This window comes from Canis lupus, chromosome 21 (assembly GCF_048164855.1).
Source record: "Canis lupus baileyi chromosome 21, mCanLup2.hap1, whole genome shotgun sequence".
Lineage (NCBI taxonomy): Eukaryota > Metazoa > Chordata > Mammalia > Carnivora > Canidae > Canis > Canis lupus.
Window position 1 is genome coordinate 19,031,722 of NC_132858.1, and position 20,752 is coordinate 19,052,473.

General features: G+C 40.5%; 2 protein-coding genes across 2 annotated transcripts; both read left to right on the forward strand.

Moving 5' to 3' along the window:
* Positions 1-692: 692 nt before the first annotated feature.
* OR4D6 (olfactory receptor family 4 subfamily D member 6) lies at positions 693-1,628 on the forward strand. Its single transcript, XM_072791791.1, has one exon. The coding sequence runs from the start codon at positions 693-695 to the stop codon at positions 1,626-1,628; it is 936 nt and encodes a 311-aa protein (XP_072647892.1).
* An 8,085-nt stretch (positions 1,629-9,713) lies between these two features.
* Positions 9,714-10,649, forward strand: LOC140613232 (olfactory receptor 4D9-like). The gene has a single exon (XM_072791792.1). The coding sequence runs from the start codon at positions 9,714-9,716 to the stop codon at positions 10,647-10,649; it is 936 nt and encodes a 311-aa protein (XP_072647893.1).
* The last annotated feature ends 10,103 nt before the right edge of the window (positions 10,650-20,752 follow it).

A 20,752-nucleotide genomic window follows, 5' to 3' on the forward strand; every position in this document is an offset into this window, starting at 1 on the left:
GAAAGACAGAAAGCCGAGGTCGAGGCCTCGTTGAAAAGACAGAAAGCCGAGGTCGAGGGCTCGTTGAAAAGACAGAAAGTCGAGGTCGAGGGCTTGGAGGATCCCAACTAACATTTGGTCTTTGTCAAGTCTGAAAAATTATTTGGATTTGAATCCTTGATTTGCCACTGACTAACTTTGCAATTGTGCAAATGTGGGCTAGACATGAACCGCTTGAAGCTTCAGCTTCCTGTATGTAACATGGAGGTGATCGTAACCACTCTCTGGACCCCACAGAGACATCATGAGAATAAAAATCAATATGAGCTGTTGCAGGTGAAAGCCTTTGGTAAAGTATAAAGCTCTGCATACATGTGAGGAAGTTACTCTTGCAGGACAGAAGGCAAGCCATTAGTCAAATGACCCTAGTCCTGCCATCTCCCTCTTGTCAGAGGAAAGGCATTGGAGTATGATGGCTCTTGCTGTCCACTCAGAGTATTTCCAATAGGATCGAAGAGTTATCAGGATAAAGAATTTCCAGGCCACAAAAGGGGAGACCTTAGCCCAGTTTTTCTGAGTGGTCATGATGATCTGGGTGCTTGAAAGAGCCTTATAAGAATATACAGTAAATGATGCTGTTGCCTCATGACACTGTGCTCCTAACCCTAACATACCTTTTCCCAAGGTAGACCTGGAGGAGGGTGATCTGCACCATGGGCCAGAGCAACCACACCAATGTGAAGGAATTTGTCTTTCTGAAACTCACTCACTTCCACGAGCTAGAATTGTTCTTGTTTGTGGTCTTCCTTGCTGTATATGTAGCAACTGTGCTGGGCAATGTCCTCATTGTGGTGACCATCACCTGTGAGTCCCACCTCCACTCTCCCATGTACTTTCTGCTGCGGAACAAATCAGTCCTGGACATTGTCTTTTCATCTGTCACTGTTCCCAAGTTCCTGGTGGATCTGTTATCAGAGAGAAAAACCATCTCCTACAATGGCTGCATGGCACAGATCTTCTTCTTCCACTTCGCTGGTGGGGCAGACATTTTCTTCCTCTCTGTGATGGCCTATGACAGGTACCTTGCAATCGCCAAACCCCTGCATTATGTGACCATTATGAGGAGAGAGACGTGGGTGGGCTTGGTGGTGGCTTCCTGGGTGGGTGGTGGTTTGCACTCAATTGTCCAGGTAACTCTCATGCTTCCACTCCCTTTCTGTGGCCCCAACATCCTGGATGCCTTCTACTGTGATGTGCCCCAAGTGATTAAGCTGGCCTGTACCAACACCTTTGCCCTGGAGCTTCTCATGATCTCTAACAATGGGCTGGTGACCCTGCTGTGGTTCCTCCTGCTCCTGGGCTCCTACACTGTCATTCTGGTGATGCTGAGATCTCACTCTGGGGAGGGGCGGAACAAGGCCCTGTCCACCTGCACTTCCCATATCTTCGTGGTGACCCTGCACTTCGTGCCTTGCGTCTACATCTACTGCCGGCCCTTCATCACGCTGCCCATGGACACAGTTGTATCCATCAATAACACAGTCATTACCCCCATGCTGAACCCCATGATCTATACACTGAGGAACCAGGAGATGAAGTCAGCCATGAAAAGACTGCAGAGAAGGCTTGGACCTTCTGAGAGCAGTTAGCGGGAGTGAGCACTCACATGGAGACTGGAAATCTATGATCTGGTTTCCTCAAACTGCTATCCTGAGGCAACAGACCACCAGCTCTCTCACCAGTCATTTCTGTATATCCTCATAGCCTCTCAACTCTTAGCAGGAATCTAACAACAAAAGGAAGAGATGAGATTGAAAATGAGCTATTGGGCTTGTGAACTTGGGAGAAGCAGGGGGTAGAAGATGGAAATCAATTACCTAATGCCATTTTGGTGTAATCTGTGATTCTCATGCCAACATATTTTACCTTACTTTTACCACCTGCAATATGGAAATGATCTTGTCTGTTCACAAGGTTGTCATGACAATGGAGAATGATAAGTGTGGAGAGGATGCTCGTTCTGAAGATTAGCACTGCTCATGGAGTGAATCGGGCATACAATCCACATTCCCTATTGTCTATCCCTCTAATCCTAAATATGAATATATGAAGATTATGGATGTGTTTATTTCATACGTGTTCTCTCTATTGACCCTGTATTTCCATTTAATTATTAAAATCACTTCTTGATTTAATATTTTGAATACAGAATCTTCAATATATTTCACCAACTAGTGAAAAGAGAAGAAATGCTTTAAGTTATGTTTGGTCAGATACATACATGGGCAAATCTACACATAGACCAAGAATTTTCTCTTCTCAGGCCCATTTTACTGATCTTCCCACTGAAATTAACCTCAAAAGTGCTTGCATGGTTTGGGGATATGTCTGTACAAAATCCACAAAGGTAATTTATTTTATGTTAACCTGAACTTTCTTCTCCCTCCTTTCTCTCCCCATTTCACCCTCAGTGTTTTTATAGCTGGAAAGCAAATTTACAGTTTTTGTCTTTGAATGCCTGACAATTCAAGAGAAGTTGCTTAGAACAGCAACAATGAAAATACCGAGGAAATACAATACAGACTCAAGCCCCATTTCATGTACAAATCTATTGTGTGCAGGGTCATTTAGGAATAGCCACTGGGTCTGTGTTGTAAAACACCTCTCTCCTAAGAGAAAGAGTTCAAGGAATTTAATATGTAGAAAGACAATAAATAACCCTCTATTCCTTATGCTCAGATCAAATTCTACCTTTCAGCCTGCAATAGTCATTCAAAAATCAGACAATTAGTAAAGAAGCTCAAGAAATTGCAACGTACAAAACCATGTTTTGCAAATTGTTATGATGCATTAAAATGTCCTGGTAAGTGACACATGTCTATGATGTTCTCTACATCCTACAAGACAGAAACATTAGGCCAAGACTTTTTTTAACTTCTATTTGTTTTTACTTTATGCAGAATTTACTGCTGGACCATAAGGTGTTTTTTTTTTTTTCTTTAGTTTCTTCCAAGATATCTTTTTCTTCTATGCAACCCCTCTTCTGTTTTAGGAACAACATGCTCTTATCAGTAAAGATCATTCCTATGTCAGGGAGAGCGCTCATATGGGTTAATCTGACCATAAGCCTTGTGAGTTTTACACCGCATCTTGGGTCATTTGTTCACCTGGATTGCACTCAATGACCAGAGAACCCACATCTAAACCCTTAAGTTCAGCATCACTCTTTGCATTTTTAAGCACATGCAGTAAAAATTCAGCTCTCTTTTTGGCCTACTGTTTGGCCTGGATGTACCTACCAACTCTACTGTTACTATTATAGCAACAGAATGGCACACGATGGTTCTGCAAAGTGACATCTTTCAGATACTTGGTGGCTTTTCAGATATGCATACCCTTGATGGCCTGCATAGTTTTATGTGTGTTCTTTTTTTTTAAGATTTTATGTATTTATTCATGAGAGACACAGAAAGAGAGGCAGAGACATTGGCAGAGGGAGAAGCAGGCTCCATGCAGGGAGCCAGACGCGGGACTCAATCCCAGGACTCCAGGATCACACCCTGGGCCAAAGGCAGGGTCTAAATGGCTGAGTCACCCAGAGATCCCTTCATGTGTGTTCTTAAGGTGAACATGACGATTTGCATGATTTTTGTAAGGTTTTCTGGCTCGAGTGAATAGTAAGCCATTTTCAGAGATCACTTCAGGCCACTTATGGGAAGAGGCTAGACCAAGACTTTAATTATACACCAATACTTCTCAAATTTTTAAAAATGATTGCCCCCCTCCAAGGAACTTTATTAGATATTTTTTAAAGTTTTTTATTTTTATTTTTTTTTAATTTTTTATTGGAGTTCAATTTGCCAACATATAGCATAACACCCAGTGCTCATCTCGCCAAGTGCCCCCCTCAATGCCCATCACCCAGTCACCCCAATCCCCCTCCCACCTCCCCTTGCACTACCCTTTGTTCATTTCCCAGAGTTAGATGTCTTAGATATTTTTCCTAATTGCTCTCCCACAAGAAAATTTAATACCAAAGATATACTGTATATCTTTTTATATACTGAGGTTCTTTGTCTTGTTTTAAAGATTTATTTATTTATTTATTCATGAGAGGCACAGACTGAGAGAGAGAGGCAGAGACACAGGCAGAAGGAGAAGCAGGCTTCCTGCAGGGAGCCCAATGCGGGACTCGATCCCAGATCCCAGGATCATGATCCGAGCCAAAGGCAGGTGCCGAACCACTGAGCCACCCAGGCATCCTTGTACTGAGGCTCTTTGAAGGGCCACACAGCACTGTAATATCTAGGTTTTTTGGGCCCCCACAGACCAGTTTTTGTTCCTTTGGGAATGTTGCTCACTTTGAGAATGAAGGATCATACGACATTAGATGTTTCTATTAATATGTTCCCCTAAATAAAAATATATATATATGTTCCCCTAAATCTCAGAAAATCACAGAACAGATAGATTCATGCCTTCTGGGATTTTACAAGAATTTGAAAAGCACAGAAACGTGGGCATGTGTGTGTGTGCACACACGTATGTGTTTGTGTGTGTGAGTGTGCAAATGTGTGGACTTGCGTGCAGTAATGACTTGGGAACTGTTTAATAACTCCCACTGACATTATATGTTCTCATTCATTTGGGGAATATAAATAATAGTGAAAGGGAAAATAAGGGAAGGGAGAAGAAATGTGTGGGAAATATCAGAAAGGGTGACAGAACATAAAGACTGCTAACTCTGGGAAACGAACTAGGGGTGGTAGAAGGGGAGGAGGGCGGGGGGTGGGAGTGAATGGGTGACGGGCACTGGGTGTTATTCTGTATGTTAGTAAATTGAACACCAATAAAAAAAAAATAAATAAATAAAAAATAAAAAAAAAAATAAAAAGGAAAAAAAAAAATAATAATAATAACTCCCACTGGAACTCCAACATGATTGGAGAAGGTCCATTCTCTTTCCACACCAATAAAATTCCCTTTCTCATATTTGGCTTGGGCCTGAGGGACTAGTGCACGTGTCAGGGACACATTGGGGCAAACAGAAGAGCTGTGGTGACATGACTCCCTGAGTCTTCCCTTTCCACTGTGAAGGTGGAAGAGAAGACCTTGAAGACTAGTGCAATTCATCTTGAGAAGAACATAATGGTTCCCCAGCTTCATATATGCTGACAGCCACCCACCCAGTCTTAGAGGTGCGAATTCCTGGCTGGATACTGAAGGCTTAGGTAAGGACATGGAACTGCCAGTGTGAGACATTGTGGATTATGCACGAATAGGATAAACAAGAACAATGCACCTGGTGCATAAGACACTGCAAAAATAGCTCTCTTTGGTGAGAGAAAATGAAGTGGATGTTAAATATTGGGAAAGGAGGAATGTCTTTCTAGTAAGGGGTCACACACACATGGGTCTGCATGCTTAAAGAGAAAGCATCTTGTATTTGGTGGAATAACCGAATTGCATTTAAGGAGATTTTGTTCCAGCTTAGGGTCTGTCCATGGGGGTCACAGAGCATTTTACCACAAGATGGGTGCTTCCTTAAAAAAAAAAACACGATTTTTTAAAAATATTTTATTTATTTGACAAAAAGAGAGAGCACAGCAGAAGGAGCAGCAAGAGAGGGAAAGGCAGGCTCCCCACTGACCAAGAAGCCTGATGGGGGACTCAACCCCCTCTATCCCAGGACCCTAGAATCATGACCTGAGCTGAAGGAAGATACTTGAATGACTGGCACCAAAAAAAAATATGACTTTAAAATGCCCAAAATTCCCTTCAAAACTATAGAGGTTTTCAAGGCAGCCCCATATCCATACACTGCCCCTGATTCACTGCATCTCTTTTGCCTTTGATCCAGAGCCAGCTTTATTCTCAAACCCGATGACTTAGCCCTGAAACCTCTAGTCCACTTGGTTAATCCACACAAGTTCATGGAAATACAAACAATCTAATTGGTTCAAAGAGAAGCTGTTCTTCTACTGAGTAGCATTTTACATTCTGCCAAGGTCTTTCTTTTTTTCTATTGGAGTTCAATTTGCCAACATATAGTATAACACCCAGTGCTCATCCTGTCAAGTGCCCCCCTCAGTGCCCATCACCCAGTCACCCCGTCCCCCTGCCCAACTCCCCTTCCACTACCCCTTGTTCGTTTCCCAGAGTTAGGAGTCTCCCATGTTCTGTCTCCCTCTCTGATATTTCCCACTCATTTTCTCTCCTTTCCTCTTTATTCCCTTTCACTATTTTTAATATTCCCCATGCTCCATACTCAGTGGAAAGTCTGCCTCCCCCTCCTTGTGCTCTCTCTCTCTCAAATAAATAAAATCTTTTTAAAAATAAAAATAAAAACAATAAGGAAAACATTTTTGAGCACCTTACTCATGCCCCAGACTAAGTAAAGCTTTGGTGATGTTAGGATGAATTAAACACTGAGCAGACAGGATGAACATGAGGGGAAATTATACAAAACTAAGGAGAGACAGGTAAGAAATTAAATGGAATAATCTGTTATAGGCACAAGAAGAGAAGTCAGTGCAGGGAATGATGACACCCAAAGGGGTGTCAGGAAAGTTTTCACAGAAGACTCTGAACCTGAGTGTTGAAAGATCAGTGTTTGTGAAGCTGGGTAAGTAAGTAGGAGGTTCTGGGAGTGGTGAGGGCATGGTGGGTAGAGGGGCCATAGGAACATGTACAGACCCAAAGGCGTGGGCCAGCAAGAATTTTGCATGACATTTAAACACCTGAAACAGAGGATCAAAGGAAACAGGGTACCAGATAATACAAAGAGGAGTTTAATCTTTATTCTGTAGATAATAGGGAACCATTAAAGATTTTTAAACAAAGGAATATATCGTCCCTGGCTTTTCCCCATTCAGTCAAAAAACAGAGAGGAAGACAAACCATGTGAGATTTTTAACTCTGGGAAACAAACTGAGGGTTGCTGAAGGGGAGGTGGGTGGGAGGATGGGGTAACTGGATGATGGGCTTTAAGGAGGGCATGTGATGGGATGAGCACGGGGTGTTATACACAAATGACAAATCATTGAAAACTACATCTGAAAATAATGATGTACTATATATGTTGACAAATTGAATTTAAATTTTTAAAAAGGAAAAAAAGAAATATATGGTCCCATTTGTGACTTGTTTTTTTTTTTTTAAAGATTTTATTTATTTATTCATGATAGTCACAGAGAGAGAGAGAGAGAGAGGCAGAGACACAGGCAGAGGGAGAAGCAGGCTCCATGCACCGGGAGCCCGACGTGGGATTCGATCCCGGGTCTCCAGGATCGCGCCCTGGGCCAAAGGCAGGCGCCAAACCGCTGCGCCACCCAGGGATCCCCCCATTTGTGACTTGTAATTACATTTCTGGAAAAAACAGACATGATGAATTAGAGAAAACTACACCAAAGGAAAGATCAGTTGGGAAATTTGCAATGATTGAAGGAGAAATGATAAGTGGTTATAACTAGGAACAAAGAGAAGGGGACTCACTGGGAAAGGCAAAGAAAGTAGAATCTTCAGAAGAGCTTTTACAGTGTCCGAGTTCCTTGCAATGTGAGTGGCTCAGTAGAAGTCTTTTGGATAAAACATGCTACCTATCAGTACCTGCTGTCCTCACAGAGACAGAATAAACAGGAAATAAGGCAAATAGTCATATTCTCCAGAGCAAAGGTGATGCAATGTATGCTTAGGGTTTATTTAACCACCTAATTTCTCAAGACTCACAAAGCTTGTTTCTACACAGACCAAGAACGGTGCTTCCCAGGTGAACTTGATCTGGGGGCCATCTAGATGGTGGTTCAGACAGATGCTTAGGCTGAAGATGGCTTTTTTCCTCTGAGTTAACTTTGTCACTCCTACCAACATGATAAATCTCAGAAATTATTGAAGCAACATGGGTGGAATGTGTATTGTGCTGAAAGCCATAGTCTGACTGCACTAGCTCTCTCTATTCCCTTATGTATGTCACTTAAGCCTCCCTGGAACTTTATTTTTTTGAAATCGACCCTCAAACAATAAAAGGTTGCTCACTCCTGACTCCCACAGGCAAAACAGAATGAATTGAAAATTCTCTAAATTGGATCTGCCCCACTCCCTGCCCAAGCAGGACTCTATAGTAAGAGAACCTATGGGCCACCAAGGCAGGAAGCTACCTTTGTTCCATTTGGTGTTGATCTGTACTCTGTCAGGAAATGCAAATCCTAAACTCATCAGAAACTGCTCAGGTTTTATAGGAAGGGTGTACCCGTATAGCCTACATCCCTGTGGTAAGCTTCTACATCATGCCCTGTCTCTATGTATGCAGATGCAGGCCTGGACTTTGCTGTCTTCTTTGTGAACAAAACCCTCTCCAGTACCATCCTTGCCATCTTTGTGTTAAGCCTCAACCTCTGGGAATCGATGAAATGAAATTTTAAAAAGTAAAAAAAAAAAATGTCATTTTTGAAAGATAATAGAAAGGCAATGGTCTAAAATACCTTGGCCATGGAGAGAGGAAATGAAGGGGCTGATGAAATACACCCTTGAAAACAATAGGAAAATTCTGTAAATTCTCTTATACAAATTATTCTTGGGGTACATGGGTGGCTCAGATGGTTAAATATCTGCCTTTGGCTTGGGTCATGATTACTGGGTCCTAGGATGGAGCCCCATGCCCAGCTCAGCAGGGAGTCTGCTTTTCTCTCTCTCTCTCTCTCTCTCTCTCTCTGCCTCTCCCACCACTTGTGTTCTCTCTTTCTCTCTCTCAGATGAATACAATCTCTTTTTAAAAACACAAATTATTCTTGTATTTATATATTCTGAAGCTGCAGGTAGCATGGAAGAGCAGAAAGATCCTAGAAGTAAGAGACAGAGGAGATTTGGGTTATGTTTCCTGTGCCACTGATTTCCTATTCGATCTTGGAAAACTGACTTAGTGTTTATTGAGTTCAGTTTTTCAGTTTCAGTATTAACTGATGTGGGAATGCTAATACCTTCCCCTCTAATTTCAAAGGGATATAAGAAAAATTGTTATGAGGTGTGCGGTAACTTTTATAACACGCTGTTCAAATCAATTCCTATCATGTGGTCACTGAAAGGCCTATGAGAGGTGATTTATTCCAATGGCTTTTACTGCATAGAAACAAATTGGAATGAGAATAAAATCAGAGGTGCTCCCACTCACAGAGGTGTAGGGAACCCACAGCTCCTTCCACGAAACCTTCCTTAGTTCTCTTCCTTGATAACATCTAGGGGTGAATTTTTTTTAAAAACACTTTTTTTATTTTTATTTATTTATGATAGTCACACAGAGAGAGAGAGAGAGAGAGAGAGGGAGAGAGAGAGAGAGAGGCAGAGGGAGAAGCAGGCTCCATGCACCGGGAGCCTGATGTGGGATTCGATCCCGGGTCTCCAAGATCTTGCCCTGGGCCAAAGGCAGGCGCCAAACCGCTGCGCCACCCAGGGATCCCTAGGAGTGGATTTTAACAGATACCAAAGGCCCCACTGAATACAGTAGGGAAATGAATGATCTAGCCCAAACCACATTTTGGACTAATGCAGGAGCTAAAGCAAGTAGAACTGAGTGACTTCCCAGGTAACACAGCAGGTTCATGAAGGATAAGATATAGCATTAAAAATATATTTATGCATGTTCAGTTTCCATGTAAGAGATAAATCTTTGCTTGATTTCAATGCCTCAGCACTATTATTGTTTCTTTCAAAGCTGTACATGGAGGAAGAAATACCATCCAATGGCCCTGAGAAATCATTCCAAGGTGTCTGAATTTATTTTTTGTGGACTTACCCAGTCTCAAGAGCTGAGCTTGCTCTTATTTTTCTTTCTATCTGTAGTTTATGTGACAACAGTGTTAGCAAATGTTGCCATCATGGTGACTGTGACCTGTGAGTCCCGACTTCATACCCCCATGTACTTCCTGCTCCGCAACCTCTCGGTCTTGGACATCTGCTTCTCCTCCATCACTGCTCCCAAGGTCCTTGTGGACCTTCTGTCAAGAACAAAGACCATCTCTTTCAATGGTTGCATCACTCAGATGTTCTTCTTCCACCTTCTCGGTGGGGCAGACATTTTTTCTCTCTCTGTGATGGCCTTTGACCGCTACATGGCCATCTCCAAGCCCTTGCACTACGTGACCATCATGAGTAGGGGACGATGCACTGCCCTCATTGTGGCCTCCTGGGTGGGGGGCTTTGTTCACTCCATCGTGCAGATTTCCCTGTTGCTGCCCCTCCCCTTCTGTGGGCCTAATGTTGTTGATGGCTTCTACTGCGATGTCCCCCAGGTCCTCAAACTTGCCTGCACTGACACCTTTGTTCTTGAAGTCTTAATGATTTCCAACAATGGTCTGGTCACTACCCTGTGGTTTGTCCTTCTTCTTGTGTCCTACACAGTCATCTTGATGATGCTGAGGTCTCACACTGGGGAAGGCAGGAGGAAAGCCATCTCTACCTGCACAGCCCACATCACTGTGGTGACCCTTCACTTTGTGCCCTGCATCTATGTCTATGCCCGGCCCTTCACTGCCCTTCCCATGGACAGAGCCGTCTCCATCACCTTCACAGTCATCATCCCTGTTCTGAACCCCATGATCTACACCCTGAGGAACCAGGAGATGAAGTCAGCCATGAAGAGACTGAAGAGAAGACTTATGTTTTCTGAAAGGACATAGGCTCATTATAGGTTGTTGATCAAGAAAAAAGCATATAATTGAAATGTGTTCTTAAAATATTAGCTGTCACATATTGGGCCCCAACTATGCATAGACGATTAACTATAGTAGTTATACAGACACAAAGGATCAGTGACCTGAAACACTGGTATGGAGAAGAAACACCTACAGGAAGTTAAACAGGAAGAACACAGTCCGTGAAGAGCAATTGACAGAAAGCAGGGAACAAATGTGAAATATAATAAAAGGTCTTGGGTGTCCCAGCAACAGAGTGAAGAATAGCACTGCAATGTCCAGACATGCAGTAGGCAACAGGGACATCTATATCAACATAGCAGGGCTCCAGCAGCTAGGTCCCAGTCCAGCAATAGTTACCCTATGACTATTTTATTAAGCATATACCAAATACTGCTTATAAACATTCTTCTCTATCACCTCTGCTTTGTCAGCAACTTTGGACCTTCTTTTAGTCAATTCACCTATAAAATACACTAGCACAACCCCTACAACCATTCGGAATACATAAAGATTTAGCTTTCAAGGGTTTCCATTGCCTTTTACTTCCTGTGACTCTGTCAGAACTGGATGTGACCTGGGACTTAGATTGGGGCCTTACAAAATGAGACTGCATAAAAACAATGGCAAGAATCTGGAACAGTCTATCCTACCATTCATACCACTGCCTAAGGCATAAGCTGGCTTGATAGTTGAAAAAAGAAAAAACTGTATCCAACCCAATAAATACTTTTATTTTTCCTATGTGCGCTCCTTTACCATTTCCCTTACCACAATGTATTAAAATATCCCATAAAACTTCACATTACTAGATCTGGTTTTTCTTTATATTCCCAGTATCTAGAATAGTGCCTGTCCTGTAAAAAGCTGTAAGTGTTGGTTGAATCTGTGGAAATGGAATGAAATGAATGTAAGAAGATGCCAAATTCTATTTAAGTTTGCTTTTTAGTATTTAAAACTGACTTTATTTTCTGAATAGATACTTCCTCATGGAAGACAAAGAAATTGAAATGCCTAAATCAGAGTGTACTATGATCTTATACTTAAGGTCTTAGCATCTATGTATGTCTGTATAGAATCATCAAGTCGAGTGTTAGATCCAAAAATGTTTGTTGAGAACCATGTACACAATTGAATAGAAACATCCCAGGGCAAATGAATGTTTTGCAACACTCAAGGCAAATGAATGTACAAATTTATTCATTTAGAGTTCCAATAAGCCTGTGTTCTGAGTATGTCCAGATAGCCCCTCAGGATGTCTGGTAATTGTACACAGAAGCATGAGATGTATTTCTTCTCTGCTCTCGTCTTCTCTGGAGCATAGGACTTAGTAAAATTGAGTAAGTAAAGAGGTTCATTGAAATGAAACTACAGGTTAATAATAATAATAATAACAATAATAATGACAATAATAATAATTAAAACCACATTCCCTTAATTTATTAGGACCAAACAGGCTTTGGAATTTGGAGTTCCATAGATTTTAAAAAGATAATATAGTGTATGTATTATATCATTTCTCCCATGGGGAGCACCTGATAGCCAAACACTTTAATATTTCTGTAAGAAAATGTATAAGTAGGGGCACCTGAGTTGCTCAATCGCTTAAGCATCAGACTTAGTTTTCCAGTCATGATCTCAGGGTCATGAGATCAAGTACAAAGTTGGGTTCTGTCCTCAGTGCAGAGTCTGCTTGAGATTATTTCCCCTCCCACTGCCTCCTCCTCTGCCCCTCCCCCTGCTGGTGCTCTCTCTCTAAAAAGATATTCAAATCCCAATCCCCAGAATCTGTGAATATGCTATGTTATATGGCAAAGGAAACTAAGGGTGCAAATGGAATTAAGGCTGCTAATGAACTAACTCTTAAGTAAGGAGATCATCCTGATTATCTGGGAGGGCCCAATGTAATCACAAGGGTCCTTAACAGTGGAACAGATAGACAGAAGAGTAGGTCAGAGTAATGCAATGCGAGGCTTACTTGACTTAACATGGCTAGCTTTAATAATGGAAAGATCCACAAGCCAAGGAATGTAGCTAGCCTCTATGAGGAGAGGAGAGGAAAGAGAGCATTCTCTTGCTAGGAAAAGCAAGAGAATGAACTCTGCCTTAGAACCTGCAGAAAGGAATGCAGCCTGTCAACACCTTGACTTTAGCCCAGTTGATACTCATGTCAGATTTCTGAACTACAGAATTTGTAAGATAACAAATTGGTGTTGTTTTAAGCCACTAAATGTGTGGTGACTTTGTTACAGCAGCAAAAGGAAACTAACACAAGTTGGAGATGAAGAGGCTGTAAGAGCTGAAAGGGAAAGGAAATAAAAGATGAATGAAGTAACAAGGGCTGGGAGCAGGAGGCAAGAAAACCAAGGGAGGGTGGTCACATGCTTCTCCCAGGAGTCCAGATGTGAGCACCACGCCCATGCACAAATCTCAAGTACAAGTGTATTGGGATAGAGAAGCCAGTCCCAAGCTGTCCCAATTTATGGACTCTGTATAAGATGGAATAAAACATTTGAATCTGAAGTAAAGGTCTAATTTAACACCCTTTGAAATACCCCAGGTAATTGAGTAACAGAGAGACCATTTGACACCATGCAAGCTGCTTCTACACTTTATGAGAAGAGACACGGAGATGGAGTTTCAAGTATTTTATATGGTGACTATACCATATTTGAATTGAGAAGATCACCCACTGTAAAATGCCACTTTAATAACAACTATGATGTAAAAATAAAGTTGTACCATATTACGTGTGCTCATTGATGGAGAAGACACATCTTAATTTCAGGGACATTAAAATGTGAAAAACCATTTGCAACAACATGGATGGAGCTAGTGAATATTATGCTAAGTGAAATAAGTGAGTCAGAGAAAGACAAATACTATACAAATTCTCTCATATGTGGAATTTAAAAAACAAAACAAACAAGTACAGGTTGTTTTAAGTCCAGTACAATGTGATGAGCACAATCTTAAAATAAAATAACATGGTCTTACCTATATATACAAGTGGCAGTCTTAAAAACACCTTTTTTTACTAGTGCCACTACAGAGTGTTTTAAATTCTATCCATGAGTCAAATACATTTGTTCCTTGAAAAAACACTATCTAGATGCAATGTAATTCTATCAATCTTCAAAGCACCTTTTATACTTGTGACATTATATAGTGTGTCCTTTGCACAATAGTATATATATAATATATATACTATTATTATATATATAATAGTATATATATTACATTATTTAAATTAAATAGCACAGTAGCTCTGGCATTTATAGAAATATGTATTAGATGTGTTCCTTTATGGAGCATATTAAGTACAGCACAGTATTGTGAACACATTCTTTCATTGAAATATTACTTAGATACAATAAAATTCTATTATTGATTTTTAAAAATGGGAAAGAAATATTGAAAATAAAGTTTCACCTTAGAACTTAAGAAATCCAGGGTGCTTGGGTGGCTCAGATGATTAAGCATCTGTCTTTAGCTCAGGTCATGATCCCAGGGTCCTGCAGGGACCCTGCTTCTTCCTCTCCCTCTCCCTCTACCTGCCGCTCCCCTTGCTTGTGTGTTCTCTCTCTATCTCTCTCTCTCTGTCAAATAAATAAATAAAATATTTTTTTAAAACCTAAGGAAGGGTAAAGGAGAAAAAATGAGTGGGAAATATCAGAAAGGGAGACAGAAGATGAAAGACTCCTAACTCTGGGAAACGAACTAGTTGTGGTGGAAGGGGAGGTGGGCGGGGGGTGGGGGTGACTGGTGATGGGCACTGAGGTGGACACTTGAAGGGATGAGCACTGGGTGTTATTCTATATGTTGGCAAATTGAACACCAATAAAAAATAAATTTATAAAAAGGAAAAAAAAGTTTACAACAGAGCTTCCCTATAACCCAGCAATTGCACTGCTGGGGATTGACCCCAAAGATACAGATGTAGTGAAATGCCAGGACACCTGCACCCCAATGTTTATTGCAGCAATGTCCACAATAGCCAAGCTGTGGAAGGAGCCTCAGAGTCCATCGAAAAATGAATAGATAAAGAAGATGTGGTCTATATATACAATGGAATATTATAGAGCCATCAGAAAGGACGAATACCCACCATTTGCTTCAACGTGGATGGAACTGGAGGGTATTATGCTGAGTGAAATAAGTCAATTGGAGAAGGACAATCATCATATAGCTTCAGTCATAGGAGGAATATAAAAAATAGTGAAAGGGATTATATGGGGGACAATGAGTGGGAAAAATCAGAGAGGGTGACAAAGCATGAGAGACTCCTAACTCTGGGAAACGAACAAGGGGTAGAGGAAAGGGAGGTAGGCGGGTAGATGGGGTGACTGGGTGACAGGCACTGAGGAGGGCACTTGATGGGATGAGCACTGGGTGTTATACTATATGTTGGAAAATCAAACTGCAATAAAAATAAATAAATAAAAGTAAGAAAAAGAAAAAAACAAAAATAAAAACCTAAGAAATTCAATATTTATTTATTTATTTATTTATTTATTTATTTATTTAAGATTTTATTTATTTATTCTGAGAGACACACAGAGAGTGGCAGAGACACACGCAGAGGGAGAAGCAGGCTCCACACAGGGAACCCGATGTGGGACTCAATCCCGGGACTCCAGGATCATGCCCTGAGCCAAAGGCAGATGCCCAACAGCTCAGCCACCCAGGTGTCCCAAAATTCAATATTTAAAGATGTAAGTAATCAGTTTCTAGTGTGTGTACATGCTCTCTCTCTCTCTCTCTCTCTCTCTCTCTCTCACACACACACACACACACACACACACATACACAGACACACACACTTTTCCAAAAAGAGACAGATAAAAAGCAAACATGTTTAATTTGGTCAGCCCTGTGCTTTAGGAACACATAAAACTACCATCAATTCACTAGCACAAAATAGATTTTTTATAACTAAATTTTGATCATCTATAACATACATTATTTATATATAGTTTACCAGTTTCTTGGTGTTTAAAGAAAGTTTGAAACTGCTATTTGTCCTCCCTTTAGGGGATTAAAGATACTATTGCTATAGTTCCTCATTTTGGAAGTCATAAAGATACTTATAGGAATCCTATACAGTACTCCCTTCTAGGAACCTTCCTTTTGTTCTCCAAATATCCTGGAATATCCAAGAGTGACAATTCTCTGGTTGAGTATACAAACAAATGTAATCTATAAACTTGCCCCCCACTAAGAGAAAAAAGTAAAGACACCAAAAGGTAGTTTTAAATTTTTACAGGATGGAAGGAAGAATATAATCTCCATGGAGAATATAGGTCAAGAAAACTGACTAAAGGAAAGAGGAAAAAATCTTGATAGATCAATATTTATAGATGAATTAAAAAGGTGTCAAAAATAGACTCTTTGAAAAGGCACCAGACCCCAACTATTTTGTGATTTTCAATAAATATTCAAAAAGCTAGTAATTCCAACTTTTTAATAAATTGTAGAAAGCTTCTTAATTCATTCTATAAAGACAACATAACCCTATCTATAACTAGATAATAGTACCTAATGTATCTAATGCTATCACGTATCTAATATATGTGTACACACCAATCACATCTTTGAACAAAAATGTTAAGTTCTTATTACACATCAACAAATTACATACCAATTAATTAAAACAATGACAAATTATCATCAAGTAGGCTTTATTCCAGAAATTCAAAGAGAACTATTAATGCAATTCACAGCAATAACAGATTAAGAAGAGAAACAATGTCATTATCTCAGTGATGCAGAAAATATTCAGTACAACTCAACACACATCTTTGGAGAACAAAACACTTAGGAAGCCAAGACTTGAAGAAAAAAATGTATAATCTTGATTAAAAAAATCTGTTAGAACCATAGAGCAAACAGTATACCTAATGATTAAACATTACAACAATTTCCTTCATATTTTCAGACCATAACGCTTTGAAACTAGAACTAAACCACAAGAAGAAGTTTGGAAGGATTTCAAATATGTGGAGGTTAAGGACCATACTGCTAAAAGATGAAAGGGTCAACCAGGAAATTAGAGAAGAATTAAAAAGATTCATGGAAACTAATGAGAATGAAGATACAGCCATTCAAAATCTTTGGGATACAGCAAAAGCAGTCCTGAGGGGGAAATACATTGCAATACAAACATCCATCCAAAAACTGGAAAGAACTCAAATGCAAAACCTAACCTTGCACCTAAAGGAGCTGGAGAAGGAACAGCAAATGAAACCCTCACCCAGCAGAAGAAGACAGTTAATAAAGATTTGAACAGAACTCAATGAAATAGAGACCAGAAGAACTGTGGACCAGATCAACAAAACCAGGAGTTGGTTCTCTGAAAGAATTAATAAGATAGATAAACCATTAGCAAGCCTTATTAAAAAGAGGAGAGAAAAGACTCAAATTAATAAAATCATGAATGAGAAAGAAGAGATCACCATCAATAACAAGGAAATACAAACTATTTTAAAAAATTATTATGAGCAGCTTTTGCCAATAAATTAGTCAACCTAGAAGAAAAGGACGCATTTCTGGAAAACCACACACTACCAAAACTGAAACAGGAAGAAATAGAAAACCTGATCAGGCCAATAACCAGGGAGAAATTGAAGCAGTCATCAAAAACCTCCCAAGACACAAAAGTCCAGGGCCAGATGGCTTCCCAGGGGAATTCTATCAAACGTTTAAAGAAGAAACTGTACCTATTCTACTAAAGCTGTTAGGAAACACAGAAAGAGATGGAATACTTCCAAACTCGTTCTATGAGGCCAGCATGACCTCAATTCCAAAACCAAAGACCTCACCATAAAGGAGAATTATAGACCAATATCCCTGATAAACACAGATGCAAAAATTCTCAACAAGATACTAGCCAATAGGATACAACAATACATTAAGAAGATTATTCACCATGACCAAGTGGGATTTATGCCCTGGATGCAAGGCTGGTTCAACACTCATAAAGCAATCAATGTGATTGATCATATCAACAAGAGAAAGAACAAGAACCATATGATCCTCTCAATAGATGCGGAGAAAGCATTTGACAAAATACAGCGTCCATTCCTGATCAAAACTCTTCAGAGTGTAGGGATAGAGGAAACATTCCTCAGCATCCTAAAAGCCATCTACAAAAAGCCCACAGCAAATATAATTCTCAAGGGGAAACACTGGGAGCCTTTCCCCTAAGATAAGAACATGACAGGGATCTCCACTCTCACCACTGCTATTCAACATGGTACTAGAAGTCCTAGCCTCAGCAATCAGGCAACAAAAAGAAATAAAAGGCATTCAAATTGGCAAAAAGGAAGTCAAACTCTCCCTCTTCGCACATGACATGATACTGTACCTAGAAAACCCAAAAGACTCCACCCCAAGATTGCTAGAACTCATACAGCAATTCGGCAGTGTGCCAGGATACAAAATCAATGCCCAGAAATCAGTGGCATTTCTCTACACTAACAATGAGACTGAAGAAAGAGAAAGGAGTCAATCCCATTTACAATTTCACCCAAAAGCATAAGATACCTAGGAATAAACCTAACCAAAGAGCTAAAGGATCTATACCCTAAAAACTATAGAACACTTCTGAAAGAAATTGAGGAAGACACAAAGAGATGGAAAAATATTCCATACTCATGGATTGGAAGAACTGATATTGTGAAAATGTCAATGTTACCCAGAGCAATTTACACATTCAATGCAATCCCTATCAAAATACCATGGACTAGGGATCCCTCGGTGGCTCAGCAGCTTGGTGTCTGCCTTTGGCCCAGGGCAGATCCCGGAGTCCCAGGATCGAGTCCCGCATGGAGCTCCCTGCATGGAGCCTGCATGGAGCCTGCATGGAGCCTGCTTTTCTCTCTCTCTCTCTCCCTCCCTCCCTCCCTCCCTCTCTCTCTCTCTCATGAATAAATAAATAAAATCTTTTTAAAAAATACCATGGACTTTCTCCAGAGAGTTGGAAGAAATCATCTTAAGATTTGTGTGGAATCAGAAAAGACCCCCCTAGGTGAATTCTTAAAAAAGAAAACCATAGCTGGGGGCATCACAGTGCCAGATTTCAGGTTGTACTACAAAGCTGTGGTCATCAAGACAGTGTGGTACTGGCACAAAAACAGACACATAGATCAATGGAACAGAATAGAGAACCCAGAAGTGGACCCTGAACTTTATGGTCAACTAATATTCGATAAAGGAGGAAAGACTATCCATTGGAAGAAAGACAGTCTCTTCAATAAATGGTGCTGGGAAAATTGGACATCCACATGCAGAAGAATGAAACTGGACCATTTTCTTACACCATACACAAAGATAAACTCAAAATGGATGAAAGATCTAAATGTGAGACAAGATTCCATCAAAATCCTAGAAGAGAACACAGGCAACACCCTTTTTGAACTTGGCCACAGCAACTTCTTGCAATACATCCATGAAGGCAAGAGAAACAAAAACAAAAATGAATTATTGGGACTTCATCAAGATAAAAAGCTTCTGCACAACAAAAGAAACAGTCAACAAAACTCAAAGACAACCTACAGAATGGGAGAAGATATTTGCAAATGATGTATAAGATAAAGGGCTAGTATCCAAGATGTATAAAGAACTTTTTAAACTCAACAGCAAAGAAACAAACAATCCAATCATGAAATGGGCAAAGACATGAAGAGAAATCTCACAGAGGAAGACATAGACATGGCCAACAAGCACATGAGAAAATGCTCCGCATCACTTGCCATCAGGGAAATACAAATCAAAACCACAATGAGATACCATCTTACACCAGTGAGAATAGTGAAAATTAACAAGACAGGAAACAACAAATGTTGGAGAGGATGTGGAGAAAGGGGAACCCTCTTGCTCTGTTGGTGGGAATTTGAACTGATGCAGCCACTCTGGAAAACGGTGTGGAGGTTCCTCAAATAGTTAAAAATAGATCTGTCCTATGACCCAGCAATTGCACTGCTGGGGATTTACCCCAAAGATACAGAAGCAGTGAAACGCCGGGACACCTGCACCCCGATGTTTATAGCAGCAATGTCCACAATAGCCAAACTGTGGAAGGAGCCTCAGTGTCCATCGAAAGATGAATGGATAAAGAAGATGTGGTCTATGTATACAATGGAATATTACTCAGCCATTAGAAATGACGAATACCCACCATTTGCTTCAACGTGGATGGAACTGGAGGGTATTATGCTGAGTGAAATAAGTCAATTGGAAAAGGACAAACATTATATGGTCTCATTCATTTGGGGAATATAAAAAATAGTGAAAGGGAATTAAGGGGAAAGGAGAAAAAATGAGTGGGAAATATCAGAAAGGGAGACAGAACAAGAGAGACTCCTAACTCTGGGAAGTGAACAAGGGGTGGTGGAAAGGGAGGTGGGTGGGAGGTGGGGGTGACTGGGTGATGGGAACTGAGGGGGACACTTGATGGGATGAGCACTGGGTGTTATGCTATATGTTGGCAAATTGAACTCCAATTAAAAAAAAAAGATACAGATGCAGTGAAACACTGAGACACCTGTACCCCGATGTTTATAACAGCAATGTCCACAATGGTCAAACAGTGGAAGGAGCCTCGGTATCCATTGAAAGATGAATGGATAAAGAAGATGTGGTCTGTGTATACAATGGAATATTACTCAGCCATTAAAATTGACAAATACCCACCATTTGCTTCAACGTGGTTGGACCTAGAGGGTATTAAAGAGAGCCAATACCTAGAGGGTATTGGCTGAGTGAAATAAGCCAATTGAAAAGGACAAACATTATATAGTCTCATTCATTTGGGGAATATAAAAATTAGTGAAAGGGAATAAAGGGAAAGGAGAGAGGATGAGTGAAAATATCAGTGAGGGTGACAAAACATGAGAGACACCTAACTCTGGGAAATTAACAAGGGGTAGTAGAAGGGGAGGTGGGCCGGGGGTTGCGGTGACTGGGTGATGGGCACTGAGGAGGGCATTTGCCAGGATGAGCACAGGGTGTTTGCTAAATGTTGGCAAATTAAACTCCAATAAAAAATTTTAAAAAAAGAACAATTTCCTTTACCATATATAACTAGA